Source organism: Manacus vitellinus, unplaced genomic scaffold (assembly GCF_001715985.3).
Source record: "Manacus vitellinus isolate BGI_N305 unplaced genomic scaffold, ASM171598v3 scaffold_24_pilon, whole genome shotgun sequence".
Lineage (NCBI taxonomy): Eukaryota > Metazoa > Chordata > Aves > Passeriformes > Pipridae > Manacus > Manacus vitellinus.
In genome coordinates, this window is record NW_021939798.1 from 5,380,866 (window position 1) to 5,401,349 (window position 20,484).

General features: G+C 57.2%; 1 protein-coding gene across 3 annotated transcripts in view; it reads left to right on the top strand.

Moving 5' to 3' along the window:
- The window catches only part of RNF157 (ring finger protein 157), an 18,094-nt gene extending 674 nt beyond the window's left edge, over positions 1-17,420 (top strand). The window contains exons 2-18 of one of the 3 annotated variants that reach the window (XM_029960131.1): positions 4,150-4,238; positions 4,739-4,885; positions 5,424-5,541; positions 5,658-5,724; positions 5,868-5,911; positions 6,292-6,339; positions 6,551-6,622; positions 7,162-7,321; positions 7,697-7,809; positions 8,090-8,328; positions 8,418-8,526; positions 8,708-8,819; positions 9,240-9,442; positions 9,585-9,650; positions 9,972-10,020; positions 11,492-11,602; positions 16,757-17,420. In XM_029960131.1, the coding sequence (XP_029815991.1) occupies positions 4,150-4,238; positions 4,739-4,885; positions 5,424-5,541; positions 5,658-5,724; positions 5,868-5,911; positions 6,292-6,339; positions 6,551-6,622; positions 7,162-7,321; positions 7,697-7,809; positions 8,090-8,328; positions 8,418-8,526; positions 8,708-8,819; positions 9,240-9,442; positions 9,585-9,650; positions 9,972-10,020; positions 11,492-11,602; positions 16,757-16,863 (1,854 nt within the window). In that variant the 3' untranslated portion in view covers positions 16,864-17,420. Of the gene's footprint in view, positions 1-4,149; positions 4,239-4,738; positions 4,886-5,423; positions 5,542-5,657; positions 5,725-5,867; positions 5,912-6,210; positions 6,340-6,550; positions 6,623-7,161; positions 7,322-7,696; positions 7,810-8,089; positions 8,329-8,417; positions 8,527-8,707; positions 8,826-9,239; positions 9,443-9,584; positions 9,651-9,971; positions 10,021-11,491; positions 11,603-12,196; positions 13,405-16,244; positions 16,286-16,756 lie in introns of those variants that run through there. The other 2 variants (XR_003915836.1, XR_003915837.1) reach the window with 2 other exon arrangements.
- The last annotated feature ends 3,064 nt before the right edge of the window (positions 17,421-20,484 follow it).

Below are 20,484 nucleotides of genomic sequence, written 5' to 3' on the forward strand. Positions count from 1 at the left end.
TGAGGGCTGTGGGCAGAACTGATGGGTTTTGCAGTGCTGGGTGCTGCCAGCTCCAGCTGGTCTCAGGACATGGGGGAACCTGCAACCCACACTCCTGGAGATGTTTTTTGAGCCTGCTGCCTTTGGAAAGGGAGGAAATGAGAGCAGGGTTCAGCTGTGGCAGTGATGTCCCTGGCTCCATCTCAGCAGAGCAGCTCACCAGCATCAGCTCTAGCAGTTGTGGGGGGGTCAAGCATTAAAAAAAATTCGAGGTGGGGAATTAAAAGGCTCTAAAGCTTTTCTGTTGAGTTGAGATAAACTTGCCTGATGCTTTGGCTCGGCTCTCAAGTGCTGCATATTCCATGTTGGGCTGGCGAGGCTGCTGCCAGCCAGGTTCCTGTTTCCTCTTTGGAATTGGCTTCGGCAGCATTGTGGCAGGATTGTGCAGTCCTTCAGTGGGGAAGTGTCCGGCCCTGGGCTATGCCAGAGCAGGGATCCTGGCAGAGCCAAGGGCAGGAGCACCCCCGAATCCTGTGAGCACTGGGTGGGCGAAGGCAGAGCCTTTCTCTCCGTCCTCTCTTCTTTCCTGGAAAATGAGAAGTCAGCACTCGGGGTCTCTGCAGCACCACTGCTGAGAAATCCTCTTGATTACGATAAAAGCCTCTAAACTGCCCAGTGAGCAGTTCCTGAGTCAGTGGCCCCGACAGCAGAGCAGCAGGGAAGGTAAAGGAACAGCTTGGAAACAGCAGAGAGAATTAATACGGCGTCACGAGCTAAATTTCACTGCTCCGGCTTAATTACCAATGGCCCTGGGCTGCTGAACTGGGACCAGGATCCCTCTTCCTGGGGAGCAGGGAGAGCTTTGGGGCTGGGCTTTTGGGTCAGCCAGTTTTGGGGGCTCAGGGAGGGGTTAGGGAGGATTTATGTTGGTTCTGGTCCAAGCCTATCTCCAGGCAACGCTTGGGCATCCTGTCCTGATGCTTCTTGGCTTGTGATGCTTTCATGTTCTGGACTCCTGTGAAAGCCCTGGTTGGGCTGTAAACATTGGAGATGGCCATTGATTTTTTTTGGTGGGGGATTTATTTTGGGTTCCTTGAGGATCAGAGGCCAGGAGGTCCTGGAAAAATTGTGTCCCAGGTCTTCTCTGAGCAAAGTACTTTGAGCTATGAACAGCACTGCTGCCACAGGGGTGTGCAAAGCACCTGGAGGCTGTGCAGCTTCTCCCTTCCATGGATGCATGATAATCTGGATTTTCCAGCTGTGAACAGGTTCCAGAGGGGCTGGGAAGGGCGTTGCAGGTTTAAGTAGCTGCCACCATGCAGGGGCTGAGGAGCAGAGAAACTGCTGGTGGCACCTCGAGAGCACAGGGGAAGCCTGGGACTGTTGAAACATGACACTGGGTTTCCCTGCCCACACAAACCTGCCAGGGTCTGCTTGTAGAAAAATCCCAAGAAAGATTTTTGAGGCTGGTTTTTTTTCACTTCAACAGAAGCTGGCCTGGAACAAATGTTGCTACAGACACGTGGATAATGTTCCTCACCACAACCGTTACCCACTTTTTTCTGTTGTGTTTCAGCTTGATTTAAAGTGAGGAGATGCAAAACGTCCTCTGAATGGCCCCTTTCTGATGTGCAAATCCAGCTTGCAAAATTTAACTTCGGGGAAAAAAAAACCAAACCAAAAATCCAGCCACCCCCCAAAAAGAGCTACTCACACGTGGGTGTGAAAGAGCCCCAAGCAGTTTCTGCAGCACAGAATTTGCCTGTGTCACTTCCCCATCCTGCCCAGCCCAACGGCCCCTGCGGGGGCACCCAGGGGATTCAGCTGCCCCCTCCCTCCTCTGCCACCCACCCCCGGGGTGCTGCAGCAGGAGGGGGTTTGCACCCATGGGTGCTTTCCCTGCCAGGGCTGGTTTGGGTATGGCTCGGCTGGGCAGAGGTGCCAACGAGCAAGATTTAATTAGTTGGTTAATTTGAACAGCAGGGGATGTATCGCAACACGGCACAAGGTGTGGTGACATGGCTCAGCTCCAACCCAGAGGCCTTTTCTCACTTTCTCCTTTCCAGCTGCCACGGGTGACTCTGCAGGTGCACAGTTCTGCAGGTGCACGTTTAGCGATTCATTAATAAGTTCGTTAACACCGGGCTGATGGCTCTGCTGCCCTTTTGCCCTCCTGGAGGGGACCAGAGGAGTGGGACGCAGTTCCACAGTGCTGGAAATTCATTTCCAAAGCCTCTGGTGCCATCAGCCACGCTGCAGCCAGCCAAGGCTTTAATCTACCTTCGGATGGCCCCAGTGGGATCGGAGCTGTGGGATGGTTGGATGTTGTAATGCTGGGGTGGTGGAGGAGGGATGGGGCAGAGCTCTGCCTGCCCTGCTGAGTTCTGCCAGCTGCCTGTCCCATCCTGTCCTTCTGAGCCCAGCACGGGTCCCTCAGCCCCATCCATCCTGTTCTGCAGGGCTTTGGGGTCAGGGAAGGAGATGATAGCTTTGGGGGCAGGTTAGGTGACTATGGATTTCCCATGTGAGGGCACCAGGGCCATGGGGAAGGGGTGCCTGGATTGCTGCAGGCCACCCCCACGTGCCACCTGCAGTTCGGTCTTGTCCCCTCAGTATTGGGGTGCAGTGGGTGCCTTGCTGTCCCTCCTCTCTGGGCTGGGGGTGGTGTGGGGGAACAATGGGACACTATTCCCTCTCCTAAGGCAGCAGTTGAGGCTCTTTGAGCATCTGCCCTCCCTGATAGCACCTGACACCCTCCTGGCTGTCCCCTGGCACACAGTGACAGCTGGGCAAGAAGCTGGGCCTTAATTGGGGCTGATCCTTCCTGGACCTCAACCCACCTGGGAGATGGAGATGGAGAGGGGTGAGGTGGGTCCTACATCCCTTCCCCAGTGCCCTTGGTCTCCTTTGGGTGGCTGTAGTGCCAAGGAGAGGGTGTCCCCTTTCCTCTGTAGCCCCTGTGCAGGTAGACAGGAAATAATGGGAAGGATAATGTTGCCTTGGAGGACAGATGCTGCTGCCTGCCTGGTCCTGCCCAGCTGCCCCACTGGCTCTCTGCTCTGGGCATGGAGCTGGAAGGGATCCCACCACCCAAATCCCATCCATCCCAGGGAGGACACAGAGACATTTGTGCCTGTTCCTTGGCTGGTGGGCAGGGAGGGAGCTTCAGCCTCCCCCTCCCCAGCCTCATCCAGCAGCCTAACCATCCATCAGCAGCTGCCTGCCTGTGCCTTAAATCCTCCTCACCCTCCAGCCGAAGGGACAAGGAACAGCCCCTCTCTGCGTGACCCNCCTCCTCTCTGGGCTGGGGGTGGTGTGGGGGAACAATGGGACACTATTCCCTCTCCTAAGGCAGCAGTTGAGGCTCTTTGAGCATCTGCCCTCCCCGATAGCACCTGACACCCTCCTGGCTGTCCCCTGGCACGCAGTGACAGCTGGACAACAAGCTGGACCTTAATTGGGGCTGATCCCTCCTGGACCTCAACCCACCTAGGAGATGGAGATGGAGATGGAGAGGGGAGAGGTGGGTCCTACATCCCTTCCCCAGTGCCCTTGGTCTCCTTTGGGTGGCTGTAGTGCCAAGGAGAGGGTTTCCCCTGGGTGCCACTGTGTCTCCTCTCCTCTATAGCCCCTGTGCAGGTGGACGGGAAAGACTGGGAAGGATAATGTCACCTTGGAGGACAGATGCTGCTGCCTGCCCGGTCCTGCCCAGCTGCCCCACTGGCTCTCTGCTCCGGGCATGGAGCTGGAAGGGATCCCACCACCTAAATCCCATCCATCCCAGGGAGGACACAGAGACATTTGTGCCTGTTCCTTGGCTGGTGGGCAGGGAGGGAGCTTCAGCCTCCCCCTACCCAGCCTCATCCAGCAGCCTAACCATCCATCAGCAGCTGCCTGCCTGTGCCTTAAATCCTCCTCACCCTCCAGCCGAAGGGACAAGGAACAGCCCCTCTCTGCGTGACCCCTCCCCAGTGAAATTGTCCCTGCAGAGGGTTTTGGGCTTGCTGTTTGCCGAGGGATGTCCTTGTCACCGTGCTGCCTGCGCCAGCAGGAGCACCCCTGCCCACCCCAATTCCCTCCACAGGGTGTTGGGTCTGGGTCACTGGTGGGTCCGCAGCCACTCTAACCCCCCATGAGCGTCTGCCTTCACCGGTGTCTCTCTCATCCTAGTTCCCTTACGCTGCTCCACCTCCTCAGGAACCCGTGAAGACCCTCAGGAGCTTAATCAATATCCGCAAGGACACCCTGCGCCTCGTCAAGTGAGTCCGGGCACCCCACGGCCTCGAGCCACGGGGAGGGAAGGGTCTGGTTGGGTGCTCCCAGGGGATGGTGTGCACGGGGCTGCTCTCCTTTCAGCACGGGCAGATAGAAGGGATGAGCCTGTCTCTCCAAATGTGCCCTTCCCCTCCCGGTTCCCGCATACCAGCACAGGCACTGCCGCAGGATTAAAAGAGCTTAGTGCTGCCTTTGAAGTGCTTTGCTGCTTCTTCCTCCCCCACCTTCCAAAGGCTTTGCTGGAGGGAGGCTGGGGATTGCGGCAGGGCTGTGAGATTCGGGATTAGGCTGAAATCTGTCTGCGGCACTTCCCAGCCTGCAGGCTTGACCTTGGGCGTGCTGGGCCCTCCTGCTGTGCCTCAGTTTCCCCTGAGGGAGGGCAGCAGCCCCTTCTTGGGGCCATCAGTGCTGAGGGGGCCAGTCCTGGAGCACCCCGAGCCGTTCCTGAGGGGTGCCCATCTCCTGGACCCTCTGTGCTCCCCAGGTGCTCGGAGGAGGTGAAGACCCCCGGGGAAGAAGTCAGCAAAGCCAAGGTGCACTACAACGTGGAGTTCACCTTCGACACAGACACCCGCGTGGCCATCACCATCTACTACCAGGCAATCGAGGAGTTTCACAATGGGGTGGCCAGGTGAGGAGCCACCAGCCTGGCCCATGTTCCCCTCTAGCCTGGCCTGTGTCCCCCCAAGCCCAGTGTGTGCCCCTGGCTGCTGGACCTGGAGCCTCTCCCTCCTGGAGCATCTCTCCTCTTCAGGGCACGAGACAGCTGCTGGTGGTGCTGAGGATGGAGGGGGCTCCTTATCTCCCCCCCAGGTGCCACCACCAGGTCCCTGCCAGCTCCTGCCACTTTCTTCCCCATCCCATCCTACTCCCTCTTTTTACCTTCAGGTCAGAAAGGAGGCCAGGAGAAATCATTGTCCCTCCCAGTCCTCTCCAGGTTGCATCCCCTCCTGTGCTGTGTTGGCTACCCTGTGTTTATTTTAGCCCTGAGGATTATTTTAGCCCATTTTAGGACTTCTTACCTCAGCCCCAAGAAGCATCTGGGAGGGGAGGGGAGGAGTGACCTCCCCCCTACTCCCATCTTCCTGATGTCTCCATGATCTGGGGGGACCAGGGGGAGTGTGGGGACAGCTGTGGTGCCCTGACTCTGTCCTCTCTCCATGGGACAGCTACATCCCCAGGGACAACAGCCTGCAGTCGGAGACAGTGCACTACAAGCGGGGGGTGTGCCAGCAGTTCTGTGTGCCCTCCCACACCATCGACCCCTCTGAGTGGAGCGAGGAGGAGGTGGGTTCCCCCAGCCCCAGCATCCACTGTGGGCCTGATTATGGTGATGAACAAGCAGTGACAGAGGCTTCATCCCACCTCCATCTCACTGATCCTCTTCTCCCATCTCTCTCCAGCTGGGCTTCGACCTGGACCGGGAGGTGTATCCCATGGTGGTGCAGGCAGTGGTGGATGAAGGAGAGGGTGAGAAGGGGGTTCCTTGTTGGGATGGGCTTTCCCAGTTGCTGGCATTGTGATGCCACCTGGGCAGAGCCTCCTGCTTTTCCTTGCTGCCACTGTGGCTCTGCCTGTCCCCTGAGCCCTGCCTGTCCCTTTGTGTCTTGCAGAGCACATCGGGCACTGCCATGTGCTGCTGGCCACCTTTGAGAAGGTAAGTGCCAAGCTGGGGCCATCCTCCCCCTCCTTCCCCCCTCACCCACCAGGTGTGAGAGCCTGGAGAATCCCTGAGGGGCTTGGGATGGTGCTGCTGGGCAGGGGCTATTTTGGGGCTGCTCCTCAAATTCTGGCACTATTCCCTCATTTTAAACACCCACTATAGAGGCATTTGGGCTCAACTCCATCTTCCTTCCTCCAACGTCTCCAGCTTTGCAATGCCCATGACATCCCACAGCTACCTGGTTCTGGGGTGTCAGGAAAAGCCAGAATTCCTGCCAAATGGACTGGCTGGGAGCAGTGGCAGCTGCAGGGTGGGTGGATGCTCCAGCACAACAGTCCATGGGTGCCCACCCATGTGTTCTCTCCTCCTTCCAGCACAGTGATGGCACCTTCTGTGTGAAACCCCTCAAGCAGAAGCAAGTGGTGAGTGTTCAGAAGTCCCCAAGGCAGCGGAGGTGCCCTGCACACTCTGCAAGGAGGTGTTTTAGGGAGCCCTAAACCCTGAGGTGGGCAGCAGCCTGCCCTTACCCTGCCCCTGCCTCCCGGGGAGGTTTTTGGTTACAATTCTGAGTGTGTCAATGCAAAGAGAATCGATGCATGTCTCTGCTCCTCACCCTTCCCCATGGGATTGCAGGTGGATGGTGTGAGCTACCTCCTGCAGGAGATCTACGGCATTGAGAACAAGTACAACACACAGGATTCCAAGGTATGTCCCTGCATCCCCCTGCCTGCATCCTGTGGGTCTTCCCTCATACCCTCTTCCCCTCCTTTAGCACAGGTCCAGTCCCTAAAACATGCTCAGGGCAAGAGTTGGCAGCACAGCACAGAGCTGCTGGTGTTTGGGGACGCTTTGTGTTGGCATCCAAGCTGCTGGAGGCAGAAAGCTCAAGGATCGAGCTTTTCCCCCCAAACTTTGTGGTGTGGGAAGGTGGTGGCTGGATCTTGCTGGCTTGGACAGGGAGTGTGGGGCTCAAGGCATGGGATGGGCCTCACGCTCTGCTCTATATGTGTAAAAGTTGGGGTGAAGGTTGTATCCTCCTATGGGGTTCCTTTTGCCCCATCTCCCAGCCTCCAGCAGGGGAGGAATAAGGTCCAGGGGTGTATTTCAAGAGCAGGCAGCCCTTGGACACAGGCAGGACCTCACCTCTGAGCACCCAGGCAGTATTTCAGAGCACCCCACCCTCGTGCCATGTGGGCTGGGGACCCTGAGGGCCCTGAGCAGTTCCCATCCTCCCCTCGGGGCAGGTGGCCGAGGACGAGGTGAGCGATAACAGCGCCGAGTGCGTCGTCTGCCTGTCGGACGTGCGTGACACCCTCATCCTGCCCTGCCGGCACCTCTGCCTCTGCAACACCTGCGCCGACACCCTGCGCTACCAGGCCAACAACTGCCCCATCTGCAGGCTGCGTAAGGGCCGGGGGCTGCTGCCTTGGGTGGGATGGCTGGCATCTCTGGGGACGGGCTGGCATCTCTGGGGACGGGCTGGCATCTCTGGGGAGGGCTGGCATCGTCTGGGGATGGCGCTGCATCTTTGGGGATGGGCTGGCATCTCTGGGGACAGACTGGCATCTCTAGGGATGGGCTGGTATCTCTGGGCATGGGCTGGCATCTCTGGGGATGGGCTGGCATCTCCCATCCTTCGTTCTGCAGTCCCTCCAGCCCCATGTGTGGTGACGCCGTGCAGACTGGGGATGCCCCTCTTGGGAAACGGGGTGGCATTTTTTTGAGGGGCCTCCTCTCAGCACCCGGTTTTCACCCCACCCTTCTCCCCTGCTGCCGCAGCTTTCCGAGCCCTGCTTCAAATCCGAGCCATGAGGAAGAAGCTGGGTCCCCTCTCGCCCACCGGCTTCAACCCCATCATCGCCTCACAGACCTCAGACTCCGAGGAGCACTCGGTCAGTGCCTGGCTGAATGCAGGACCCCCACCCCTTCCACCCTGCTGAGATCAGGATGGGAATGTCTGGGGATCCATGTGCTTTCCAGGGAAAAGGCTTACTTGTTTAATGCAAATTGACCAAAATGCAGGGTTGGTATTGCATAAAGAATGGGCATTTGGCTGGGTGTCTGTTCTTTGGGTTTATCTTCTCCCTGGGACATCTTCATCCTGCTGGGAGCAAGGGAATGCAGAGAAATGGGTCAGGGAGGATCCTCACCCTGTCTCTTCCCTCTCCTCAGTCCTCAGAGAACATTCCCCCTGGCTATGAGGTGGTGTCACTGCTGGAGGCCCTCAACGGGCCACTGACACCCTCGCCGGCTGCTCTGCCACTGCGGGCCCTGGGGGACCCCCCGGGCGTGGGGACCCTCCCCTCCTATGGCAGTGACGGCCCCCTACCTGCCCTGAGGGCCCTCTCGCCCCTCCAGCGCCTGCCCGACTGCGGCCCCCCGGGGCTCAAGCTGAAGAAGAGCATCTCCAAGTGAGTACCAGGGTGGGCACAGGGGGCTGGGAGGGCTCAGGGGGTCTGTGGGCAGGGGTGAAGCCCTCTGCTTTGCCCTCTCTGGCCAGGTCCATCTCGCAGAACTCCTCCATCCTGCCTGAAGAGGAGGACGAGAAGTCGTGCACTGAGTCGGAGCCGAGGGTCTCCAGGAGGAGATCCCCGGCCCGGTGCGAGGAGGTGAGTGCCGGTGGTGAGTTGAGGCACTGGAGGGGCAGCTGGTTTGGGGGCTTGGGACCAGAGGGTGTGGCTGTGGTTTGCCCCTCCTGGCTCTTCCTCCATCCGTAAGGATGCCTTGGTGAGGCAGTTAATCCAAGCTGAATATCTCCTATCCCACTCTTCCCATGGGCTCCTCTTCCAGGAATGTGGTGTGACACCAGAGAGTGAAAACTTCACCCTGTCATCATCAGGAGCCATTGACCAGTCCTCATGCACTGGGACACCCCTCTCCTCCACCATCTCGTCCCCAGAAGGTACAGGTGGGCCTTCCCTCAGAAGTGGGGCACGGGGGTGCTGGCAAGGCAGGAGAGTGGCATCGTGGTCTTGGGACCCTCCCACTGCAGGGGGATGCAGAGTGGGTTGCCATGGCCCTTCCCACCCTGCCACGGGCATTGCATGGAGCCCCAGGGTGTCACCTCTGCTTTGTCACTCGTAGACCTGGAGATGGGGCTGATGGAGACACCAATCATGTCTGCTTTGTTATCCCATAGAAATGGGGGGCTGTGAGGCCCAGGACCCACTGCTGGCAGCTTTGCACCTATCCCATCTCCATGGCATGCAGCCAGTCCTTCCTCCTCGTTAGCCCCCTCTTTAATTAGCGGGTGCTGTGCCGTGATTTGCACTGATGGGCTGGGAGGGTCCAGCGGCCCCGCTCAGCCCCTGCTCTCCCCCAGAGCCCGTCAGCAGCAGCCTGGCTCAGTCCGTCATGTCCATGGCCTCCTCCCAGAGCCAGCACTCCCAGCTCAGCACAGACACTGTGTCCTCCATGTCTGGCTCCTACGTTGCTCCTGGCACAGAGGAGGAAGAGGAGGAGGAGGAGGAGGGGGACATGCTCCCCTCACCTGCGGCCGCAAGCGTCACAGCCTCTGATGGAGAGGTAGGGGCTGAGGGGTTGTTGATGGTGCCCATCATCCCCAGGTTGGAGAGCTTTCCCATGGGATGTAACTTCTCCTCCAAACCCACTGGCACCAGACTTTTTTTTTGTTTTTCCTTCCATCTTTCCCCCCTTCTTCCCGCAGTCAACGCCTGTGGAATCCCCAGATGTGAACTTTGTCAGCATCTCTGCCGAGGAGCTCGATGCTGAGGTAACTGTAACTACCCCATCAGGGACTGGGAGCTGTGGTGACTCCCAGTGTGGAGGGGGGATCCCAGCTGCATCCGTTTCTGGGTGCCCACTGAGGGGGAAGCTGGGCAGCTCGCACCACATTCCCCTGGGGCTGGGATGAGGAAGGAGCTACTGACACATCCATGTCCCTGCGGGCTGCCCTGGGGATGGATGGGGCAGTGGGGCTGTCCCTTGGCCATGATCATCCTCCTGGTCCATGGAACCCCTGGGGCTGGGGACATTCCCCCAGGGGCACCTGGGAGCAGCCCCTGGCTAACGCTGCCTCTCGCCTGTGCTGCAGGGCAACGATGTGCTGGAGGATGAGGACGCCTCTCCCACGCAGGAAGACGGTAAAAGGCCCCGGCTTGTTGTTGTCCCTTCACATTCAGGTCGCTGTCACCAGTGGGCAGCCATGAGTGGCAGGTGCTGTGTTGTTCCCAGCTCCCCTCCCTGCCATCAGGGACAGCCCTGGGTGACTCCACAGGCACCAGAGGCGGGAAACATCAATCACAACAGGGCCACCCATGGGTGGGTTGAACACCAGTGGGTGGGGGAGCCAGGTGGCTATGGGGGACCCCAGTGAGCTCAGTGCAGGACATGGAGCAGGTGATGGTTGATGTGCAGGATCCAGTGGTTTTTCCAACGAGCCAAGTGAGAAAGAGGCTTCTCTGTGTTTTCCCCCTCAACAAGGTTTTCCTTGCATCTCTGAAAGCCTCTCCTATAGGGATTAATGTCTGGGCTGATTCCCATAGGAAAGAGGCTGCAAAGCTGTTCCCCTTGGGATGCTTTCCTCACGTTTTTTGGCCTGTCCTCAGTATGATTTCACAAGTCAACACATGCACATTAAGGCCTCCTCTTGCCTCCTCCCTTGAGCTCAAATAGCCAAGGAAAGAGGTGCCATCAGCCACCGACTGCCCTGGATTGCTTTTGGGCAATAAGGAGGCCCATAGTGTGCCCCTTTGCATATTTGCAAGTTTCTTGTTAGCAAAAATATGCCAAAACTGTTTCCCCATCCAACCCGGACACTGAGCCAAGCTGGAAAGCAGGAACACCCATCCCCAAAATGTGGCCTCTGCCCTGCAGAGAGGCTCCTGCTGATGGGGAGACTCAAATATGGCAAGTAGGGACAACTAGGGGCTGTGGTGGATGTCCACAGACATCCCAACAACTCTGGGAGCAGGATGGCCTTTCTCCTTAGGACACGGTCCTGCTCCCATTCTCAGCGGGGCTTATTTGGGAACATCCCTCCTGAGGTTCAATCGCCTGCATCTAATGGATGCAGGCAAGGAACCGGGGGCTGATCTCTCGTACAGGGGATGCTAAGAAGCAGAGTTAACCTCCCTCAGCCCCAAAAGCCTCCATTTCCCTGCAAAAGCTTGGCTACGGCTTCTTTTGCCCCACGCATCCAGCTGCTGCCTCCTCCTGGCACCCACGCGGCTCTCACACGCACCGATGGTGCCGGAGAGGCTCTGGCAGGAGGTGATGGATGCCACCATGGCCTGGCTCTACCGACCAGGGACCGCTCAGCTGGGTAGGGGGGAAGGTTTGGCTGAACCCTGGGCAGTTCACGCGTGTGCCCATCGCCGCATCGTCGCTGTCCCGCTGCCCTCCCGTGCGAGGAAGGGAGCAGCTCGGGCTGTGCCCAGGAGTTATTGTCCACTCTTCACCCGCTCCGACCTGGATGCATTGTTTTTATCTATTTTTTTTTACTTTTGAAAGAGGCTGGGGAGGGGAGAGGAAAAGCCCCAGAAACCCCACCCCCCCAGTGCTAAAAGGCAGCGTGGAGCCCCAGCCCCGTTAACTGCCTTAACTCCCTTCCAGGCCCGAGGACAGGCGCTTTCCTCGGTCTGAGGTGTGACAATAACAATGACATGGGCATCGCACACGTGAAAGCGCTGGACAATAAACTGTGCTCTGAGGCCTGCTTACCTGGTGAGTGGCCGTCTGCTGAACATGAACTTGGGGTGGGGGGGGACAGTCCCACTCTTCCCTGCATCCCCCCAGCCCTTTGCGTCCATCCCTCCTCTCCCATCACCGTCATTCCCGCCATCCCCACCAGGTCGTCCTCAGTGCACCCCACCACCCACCTCACTGCAGGGCTGAGCACCAGGCACGTCACCACCCATAGGTCAGAGTGGCCTGTCCCTGCTGGAATGTCCCCAGGGGGCTGCAGACCTGCTTTGATGGGATGCTCTGTCCCTTGGCCAGGGGGCTGCTGGCACCCCAGAGGGCACTTGGGAAGGTGGCACAACTGTAGCCTGGTCCAGGCTCGTGGTGGGAGCAGCAGTATTTGCATTGGGATGTGATCCACAACCAGTCCAGCTTTACAGCAGGAGCTGCCTGCCTCTTCCTCCTCTTCCTCCAAGGCCAGGGAGATGGGGCATGTCAGATCGGGTCATCTTTCTACAGAATCCCACATTCATCCCTCTTTCCCATTTCTTCACGCTTTCTCTCCCACCCTCCTTCCAGTTCTTTTTCCTCCCTCCCTCTCTCCATCTCTTTTTTTCTCTTCTTCCTTCCCCCCAGGCTCCTCCGTCCGTGTGAAAGTTCATGTTCGCTCTGTGCCAACACGGTTTTCTCCACCCATGCTTGTGTCCCCTCCCTGCCCAGAGTTGCACAAAGGTGACAAATGTATTGGTGACCCCTGGTCCCTGCACAGACCAAAGGGAGCAGTGGGCTGGGGACCCTTCCTCAGCCTGTGTGTGGAGAAATGGGGCAAAAAACTAAGACAAAGCCCTCCGAGGGGTCTCCATCAATACATTTGTGGACAAGCTGAAAGCAACTCTGCCCTTGCCTTGCCCCTTTGCCTAACTTTGTGGCAGGTCTGAGACCTGCAGCAGGTGCTGGAGAGCCGAGAGGGTGGGTGAAACCCACTGGAGGGAAGGGAAATCCTTTTTTCCCTGCTACTCCTTTGGGAAAGCCTCCTCTCCTGCTGCTTTGCCTGCTCCTGGTGGTTTCTGTGCCGGAGAAACACAGCTGAGGCTCTTGGGGAGGAACAGGCTCCTGCCACAAAAGTCCTGTGTCCCCTCCATCACCCTCTGGAAGCAGCTGCCTGAGCCCTGCCCAGGAGGGCTGGGGAGGGAGCTGGGGGGGATATCTCAGCAGCACCTCTGCCTTGCTGGGGAGCCTGGCAAAGCATCCCTTGGCTGTGGGACCAGCCAAAGCCATCCTTGACTGCATCCCCCTTGGTTGTGCCGGGGGGAGGATGAGGAAGGGGGAGCTTTGCAGCCCAGACGGCTCCAGCACAGGGTCAGATTCTTGCTCTGCTGTGAGGAGTGCACTGGCCGTGTCCCCAGCCTGGGCTGGGGTGCAGGATCTGGCCCCTGGGACGAGCCCAGCCAAGGATGGACTCTCCATCCTTTGGCCACCACGCCAGTCCCTGTGTCCAGCGGCTGTGCTGCTTGGAGCCCTCAGCACGGAGCTGCCCTGCTGCCAGCATGAGGGGTGAGCCAGCCTTGGCATTTGCGGGGAAAAGCAGGGAATTGCTACTCGTGCCAGGACCAGGGGCAGAGGAGGTGCAGAGCAGGAGCTTTGGGGCTGCCCCTGGTCGCCTGAGGATGGCAGAGGGACCAGTGGGAAGAACACCAGTGATGTTCTCCATCCCTTTACACTCACTGTAGGACATGATGTGTTTTTTCCACATCGTGATGGACAGTGATTAATGTTTTACAACTTTCCTTTTTCAGATGTACCAGTTTGTGTAGATCAGGATGTTCCAACAGTTTTTAACCAGGGTAATGTCCATCCCAGGAGTGGTTGGAGGGAAAGTGTCGTGTAACACGTTGTTGTTGCGTATGCTCTGGTACAGTTTTTGGTAGAGAATAGTTGAAGTCACAGCCTGCTCTATAGGTAAAGTTACAAGTGTGTAGAATCGAGTGGTTACAAAGCTGTGTCTTTGTCACCCACTGTTTAATTATCACAGGGGGTTCTTAGACATGCACACCCTTGTTCTATGGATACTAGGATGTGTTCAGGATCAGTGTCAGGAGACATTTCAAAATGACAGACACAGCTCTGTGTCCAAACAGGCATCTTGGGCTTTCTAAGTATTACTTTCACATATAAACCCCTGTCATTGTCTCACCACACAACCATCTACATCAATGATTTGCCGTGTGTGTATGATTGTTTTTAAAAGCCTGTGCTTGATGTTCTGGTGGATCTGGTTCCCTTAGGAGCACAACAATGGGGTGTATGGTATAGGCTGAAGCATTGCATATTGCTAAGACAAAAGCTGTGGCCTTATTAGCAATGAGGAGGTAAGAAAATCTGATTAAAGACCACCAGGATTGAAATTCCCTTTCAAATGCAGTGGCATTATCCAAAATTACCTTTGGAATTTCACTTAAATTCAAAATAAAAGTCCATTTTTCCCTTCTCTGATTATCACAGCACTGATAGAGTGTAACCATAACTGAGCTGGCATACAGCTGACTGCTGAAGGCACTTTGCTTTGAGCAATTCCCAGAGCATCAGTCAGTTGGTTGTTAGCATTTTGGTATTTTTCTGAGACAGAAAAGATAGCTGAATGTGACACTGTGTGTTTCAGAGAGAGGGTTAGGAAGACCCTAAGGTCTGTAGTGCTCAAATTATTAATGGTGGTACCCAATTTATTAGCCAGAGTTTCCAGATCAATATTGTTCAATATCCCTCTTCCAGTTCCCAATATACTGGTTAGATGTGAGAGGTGATGACCTCTGGTTTACTGAGGAAAACCATCCAGTAGAGGAGGCACCTGTAAAAGGTGAACATTTTGGTCTGATAGTAGAAACATTGGTCTGCATGGACATTTCTGCTTTCTTTAAGGAACAAGGAGAAACAATGTTTGTTGTCCAGCCAGTTTGACCTCATATGGTCTGACCAGTGAAACATTTGGGGCAATTTTATAGGTTTTGGAGTAGTTTGGGGGGCAATCATGGAGAGTGTGCTTAAACCCTCTAGGACACAGTCAGATTCTATACCATAAGGAGATAAGACCAGTTTTGTATCTTTCAGTTTACAATCCTTTAGGTTCACAGTGAGACAGACTGGGGGTGTTCCATATCTTGTGGTTTTGTTTTGGCTGTATAGTTCATAGAATTTCTAAGGACTTGTACCCAGTGCATGACAACCCCATTCACTGATTTTAGGGGACCTTTGGAGACAGTTACACACTGGCCCTTGAGATCCTTGGTGTTTGAGAGGCCACATCTAGGAGAGCCTCCAAGCCAGTGGAATGATGTTGAGATTTGATAATTATATTTTTGCCTTCTCTGTAATGGAGATGTGGTTCCTCAAAGGTGTTGTGAAATCTCTGCAGATTTCAATCTGGTGGGAAAAGGCTTTGGGAGGAGGCGAAAGGCCACATCCCAGGGATTTTAGGACACAAGGTTTAACTAAAACATACAGATCTGTGTCCTGAGTGGATCCTGCAGAGCTGTGGGGTGTGTAGGGAGTTACAGAGGCTGTCCACAGGATTCAGAGCATCCTTTGGCTGTGGCCACCGTCGGGGGACAGGGTGGCAAAAACAGCTTTGGAAAGAGAAACTGGGGGAAGGCTCCTGCTGAAAAGGTTGGCACCAAGGTGGGAGGGCTGGGGAGCTGCTGCAGAAGACCTGAAATCCCCTGAGGGCTTTTGCTGATTTAAAGCCACAGATGCTCTGAGTGATCCCACAACAGGCCAAGGGAGCTGGTTGGGTTTCACTGTGATGGGATTTAGAGGCTGGTCTGCCCAGGACAGGTTTGCTGGCTGCTGATGGCAGGGGAGACCCCTCCTGCAGCCCAAGAGGTGGGCATGGGGCTGATACCCTGCTTCAGGGCCAGACCCTGTCCTGCTGCCCCAGCCCTGCTCCTCAACAGCCTCCCAAGGGTGCACTGAGCTGAGCTGGGTCTCTGCACTGAAGCTCTGCAGTGACTTAGGCAATATCAAGCTCTTAATGGGATTTCAGTGTGCATGTACATGTGGTCCTGTTTAATTATCCATTCCCTCCGGGATCTGCAGACTTAACATGCCTCGCTCTCCAGCCTGAGCTCGCCATGAAAAGCCAGTCGAAATGGTAGCTGTCACCTCCCATAAATCAGCAGGCAGCAGGATTTTGTTGCTCCCCCTCTGGGAAAGCCTCAGCCCTTGGCCTTAACATGCCCTCACATGGTCCCCCTGGCTCAGAGCTGCTCTGGGCACGGGGTTTAACCTTGCTGGTGGGTGCAGCCCCCTGCTTTAGGGGCGCACCCGCTTCCTAAGCCCCTGATTGTTTGTGGTGGGACACAAGCCTCTGCCCTCACCCTGTCCCAACTGGAGGGTGCTGCCTGAACTGGAGGGAGCCTGCAGCCGGAGAGGAGTCATGCAGGGACCCTGCTGCCCCGCACCATAAGCATGCCCACCCCTCAGTTCTTCTTGGCACGAAACCCCAGGAGGCCCCACGCATGAGGGACCCCTCACTCTGTGCCCGGTGGGCAGCTCCTGCCTCGTTCGCAGGCGGTGAGACCCCAGTCCCACCCGGGCCCACGTTTGGCTCTCTCGCTGGCATGTCCCCGCGCCGCTGCCGCCTCTCCCGCCGTTCCAAAACATGTGCCTTCTGGTCTCTCCTGCCACGCAGCCGCCGTGCCGGACTCCTGCCCCATTAACATTGAGGAATAGGTATGAGACCCCCAGAGCCTGCGCCCGCCTCGCGCCCCATCACCCTGGGGGGGGTTGGCGCTGGGTTGGCGCCCCTTGTTCCGGCATTGCTGGCAACCCCCTGACTGTCCAGGCCACGGTGACATCCCTTTGTGCCCAACCTGCAGCCCCACAGGGCGTCTGCATGTGCCCTCTGGCTGGGCAGGGCAGGCAGAGGCAGCCCCCTTCGTTTGGGTTATTCAAACCCAGCCACGGTCACGCTGTGATTTCTGTTTGGCCCTCGGCATTCCCGAGAAACCGGGGGTTCAAGGGGCCCCCCCAGCCTGGAGAGGTAAGTGCAGGCACTGGCCAGCCCTCACTGCAGCCAAAAGCCTGAGGGGATCTGGGGAGGTGGGTGTTACTTGGGAGACTAAACCACATGCCCCGTGGAAAGATGAGCTGAGAGCACCGGTGGGTTTTGGGAGCCCCTGACCCCCCGTTTTCTCCCCCCAGGCCCAGAGGCCGCCAACAACAACGTGCGGCTGCAGCAGACGCCCCGGCCCCGCCGCCCCCCCGGCACCCGAGACCTGGAGCAGGCAGCGACCGCCCTGCCCGTGTGAGGGCTCAGCCTGGGCGGGGGCACGGACCCCCCTGCCCACCCAGAGGGACCCTGGTGTCCGGGTGCCAAGGGCGTCACCACCTCCACCCCTCGGCTGCACCAGGACTGACTTTCAAAAGAAAAGACGGTAACCTCGACTTTTCCTTGGGGGCTAAAGCCATGTCACTTTGGAGCCCCTCAGTAGCACCTTCCCGTTCTCCAGCCCTGACAGGGGTGGGTCACCTCCTGCCCCTGGCCATCTCACACCCCCCGGCTCCTCTCCTCCAGCATGTGGAGCAGATGGGACAGGGTCAGCCCACAAAAGGGGTCCTGAGGTGTGGATGGATGGAGGTGATGGGAGGATGGTGCTCAGGGGTCTGGGTTCAGGATGAGTGGTGGCATTGGTATCCTCAGTGCATGAGTTGGTGACCTTTGTGGAGGGCTGCCCCCCCCCCAAGTTTGCTGGCCCATGCCCCTGCCATGGCGTGGGCTGTCCCCATACCATGGGATGTCCCCATTAATGCACTGACAGTGATGGTGCCCCCCAGCTCCCCTTCCCTCCACCCTCCTCCTGAGCAGCAGGGCCTTGAGGTTGCTTTTCCCCAGGAGATGGAGCAGGGTGACAGGAGTGTCAGGGCACCTGGTACCACCCCCAGCATGGTCACCAGCCCCTGGGACATTGCTAACTTACCCTCACTGTCTTCCGCCCTGCTGTGAGTTCAGGGCTCAGGGCTGTGCCCTCTCTCTGGAACAAGTGCCAGAAGTGTCACCCCCGTCCCACCCGTCCTGCCCTTCCCATCGCACTTTGTAGCACGGGGTGGATGAGGATGCGGGAGCTGCCCCCCCATCCCTCCATCCCCATCCCTCTGGCCAGGGTTGGGCCAGCAGCATAAGTGGATTTTGCTCCAGGGGAGAGGCACACAGGGACAGCAAAGGGATAAGGATGAAGCCACAGACCTCGGGGACCTGATAGGGCTGTTGGCAGAGGCCAGACTTCGCTCCAGAGAGCACCAGGGACAGTCAGAAGCCACTCTGAGGGGCATCAGACCCAATCTCCCGAGCTCTGGATCTGTTTGGGGCAGCCCAGGGTAGGAGGCTGAGCCTCCCTTTTCCTCACTTGGTCTTGTTGTGCAGGTGTGATAGCAAAGGCCACCTCCTCTCTGCAGGAGGATGCTGCAGTTCAGAGCCACCTTAGGACAGAGATGCTCGTCCACAGAAAGCAATATCCCTTTTGGGAGTGCGTGGGAAGCAGGTCCCCGCTGCCAATCCCCACATCAGACCGTGGGCTGTGCTGGTGGCTGTGGCTCCTAAAGGGGAAAGAAGCCCTTTTGGGGGCTGGGAGGTGTTTTCTCTGCCTGGCTCACAGCCAGGGAACTGCTCACTCCATGGCCCGGGTGTGGGTCCTGCCAGAGGTGGGTTTGGAGTCAGCCATCCTGCTGTTCCCTCCTCCGGGCTGGCACTCTGTCATATCTCCTGGAAGCTCAACAGCTCCCAGATTCCTCCCTGGGAACTCAGGGCTGGGCACTTGACGTGAAGTGACATCTCCAAAATGCCATCCTGTGGGATGTGGGACGGGAGCTGCAAACAGCAGGGAGGGCTCCAGTGGTGGGATGAGCCCATTTGGGGACAGGCTGCATCCCCCTGTGGGGACCTGGGTTTGGGTGTCCCAGCCCCAAGGAGCCACCATCATTGTTCTGGGCACAAGGAGAGCTTTGGGGGTTCACCATCGTGCTGAGCTGGGAAAACCAGGGAGGCCACGTCTTCCATAACCTTCCAGCATGGGCAGGGGCAGGAAAATCAGGCTGATGCTCCAGGAGTGGCTCATCTACCAAAGCCCAGCCTTCCTCATGGTTTCCAAGGGGACAAGGAGAGCTGGCCTGGCACTCTGGCACAGGGCTGTGATGGTGCTTGTGGCTGCCAGCAGGTCAGGGCAGAGCAAGCAGGTTCTGGGACTGACTGGGAGGGTTTTCTGGCTGCTCCGAGCTGTGTGTCCCCAAGGCTGCAGGAGTGGCCAAACAAGCTCATTGGGTGGCTGCAGACCCGGGTGGCTGTGGGTGGGCACTGCCCCTCACTGTGGGTGGGCACTGCCCCTCACTCCATGGCTGGCAGTGAGCCTGTGGTGATGGGGAGGAGCCAGGAGGATGCTGTGGCCCAGTAAAGTGCTGCTGCCTGGCTGTGAGCAAAGAATCCATCCTCTGGGTGGCACAGGAGAGACGGGATTTGGGCATGGGTGACACCCCAGAAGGGACAAGGGACAGGCAGGAGCTGCCAGCGCAGTGTGGGGTGAAAGGGAACAGCCCCTTGTCTCACGGGGCAGCCCCTTGTTCCAGCGATCCACCAGTCAGGGATTTAAGGAAGGAAACCAGATTGCTGCTTACGACTTTGCTTTGAGCATGTTTTGGGTTTTAAGAGTATGTTTAATAAAGGGTATCTTATGTCGACGAAGTGTCCGGAGTCATTTTGTGGTTTGCAGGCTGAGAGCAGTCGAGGTTTGCGGGGCTTGGTGGGTGGAAACCGTTTTTGGCTCGAAGTGTCCACCTACATGTCACCCAGGCACCTCCCCCATACCAGCCCAGCTGCTTCAAATGTCCTAAAACACTTCCCAAGGTTCCTTTGAACCTGCATTCCCAACCCATCCTAAATTTTGCCTCCTCTGAGCCCAGTATGGAGACAGGACAAATGCAAAAAACTCTGCAGGAAGAGTCTGACTTGGGGTAGAGGCACCTTCCTGGTGTGGGGTGTGGGTGGCTGCTGGCACTGCTGGGACAGATGAGGACACCCAGAGGGAACTTCTGGAGGAGAAGAGGAGCACTAAGAAGCTGAGAGCTCATGCAAGAGAAATCCCTCCAGTGCAGGGGAAGAAAACTTGTGCTGGGAGCCGAAGTCTTGAAGAAGAGGAGAGCTGTAAGAGGGGTTATAATCTGAGTTTAATAGGGGGGCTGATGATGGTGGGGAGGAGCAACATGCAGCTAAATCAGAATCAAAATCAGAATCAATCAGGTTGGAAAAGACCTCTGAGGTCATCGAGTCCAACCTGTGACCAAACAAGCTGCAGGGACAGGTTGCAGATGGTCATATCCTGCAAAGGGGTCTCTCCCTGGTCTCTGTTAAAGCCCTTGGGATGGCAGGGAGGATGGCCACGGTTTTCTTATAGAAGCCTATGGCTGTAATGTTTTGAATTAAATAAAGGCAGACTCCATCTTTTATTTTTGGGGTCTGCCAGGCCTCCTTCAGCTTCGCCCTCATCGCTGTGGGTGCATTGGGAGCCAGCACAGGAAGGAGGAAAAGGGCTGGGGTTGCCCCTGTGAGACAGGACACAGGTTTTCACAGAATCACAGAATGTTTTGGGTTAGAAGGACGTTAAAAACCATCTCCTTCCAACTCCCCCCTGCCCTGGGCAGGGACACCTTCAACTAGACCAGGTTGCTCCGAACCCCATCCAACCTGGCCTTGGGGATGGAGCAGCCACAGCTTCTCTGGACAACCTGTTCCAACACCCTCACAGTAGAGAATTTCTTACAATTATCTAATCTAAACCTACTCCCTTTCAGTTCGAAGCCATTCCCCCTTGTCCTATCACCAGGTGCCCTCGCAAAAAGTCCCCCTCCGTGTCCTCGTCGCTCCCCTCCAGGTACTGAAAACC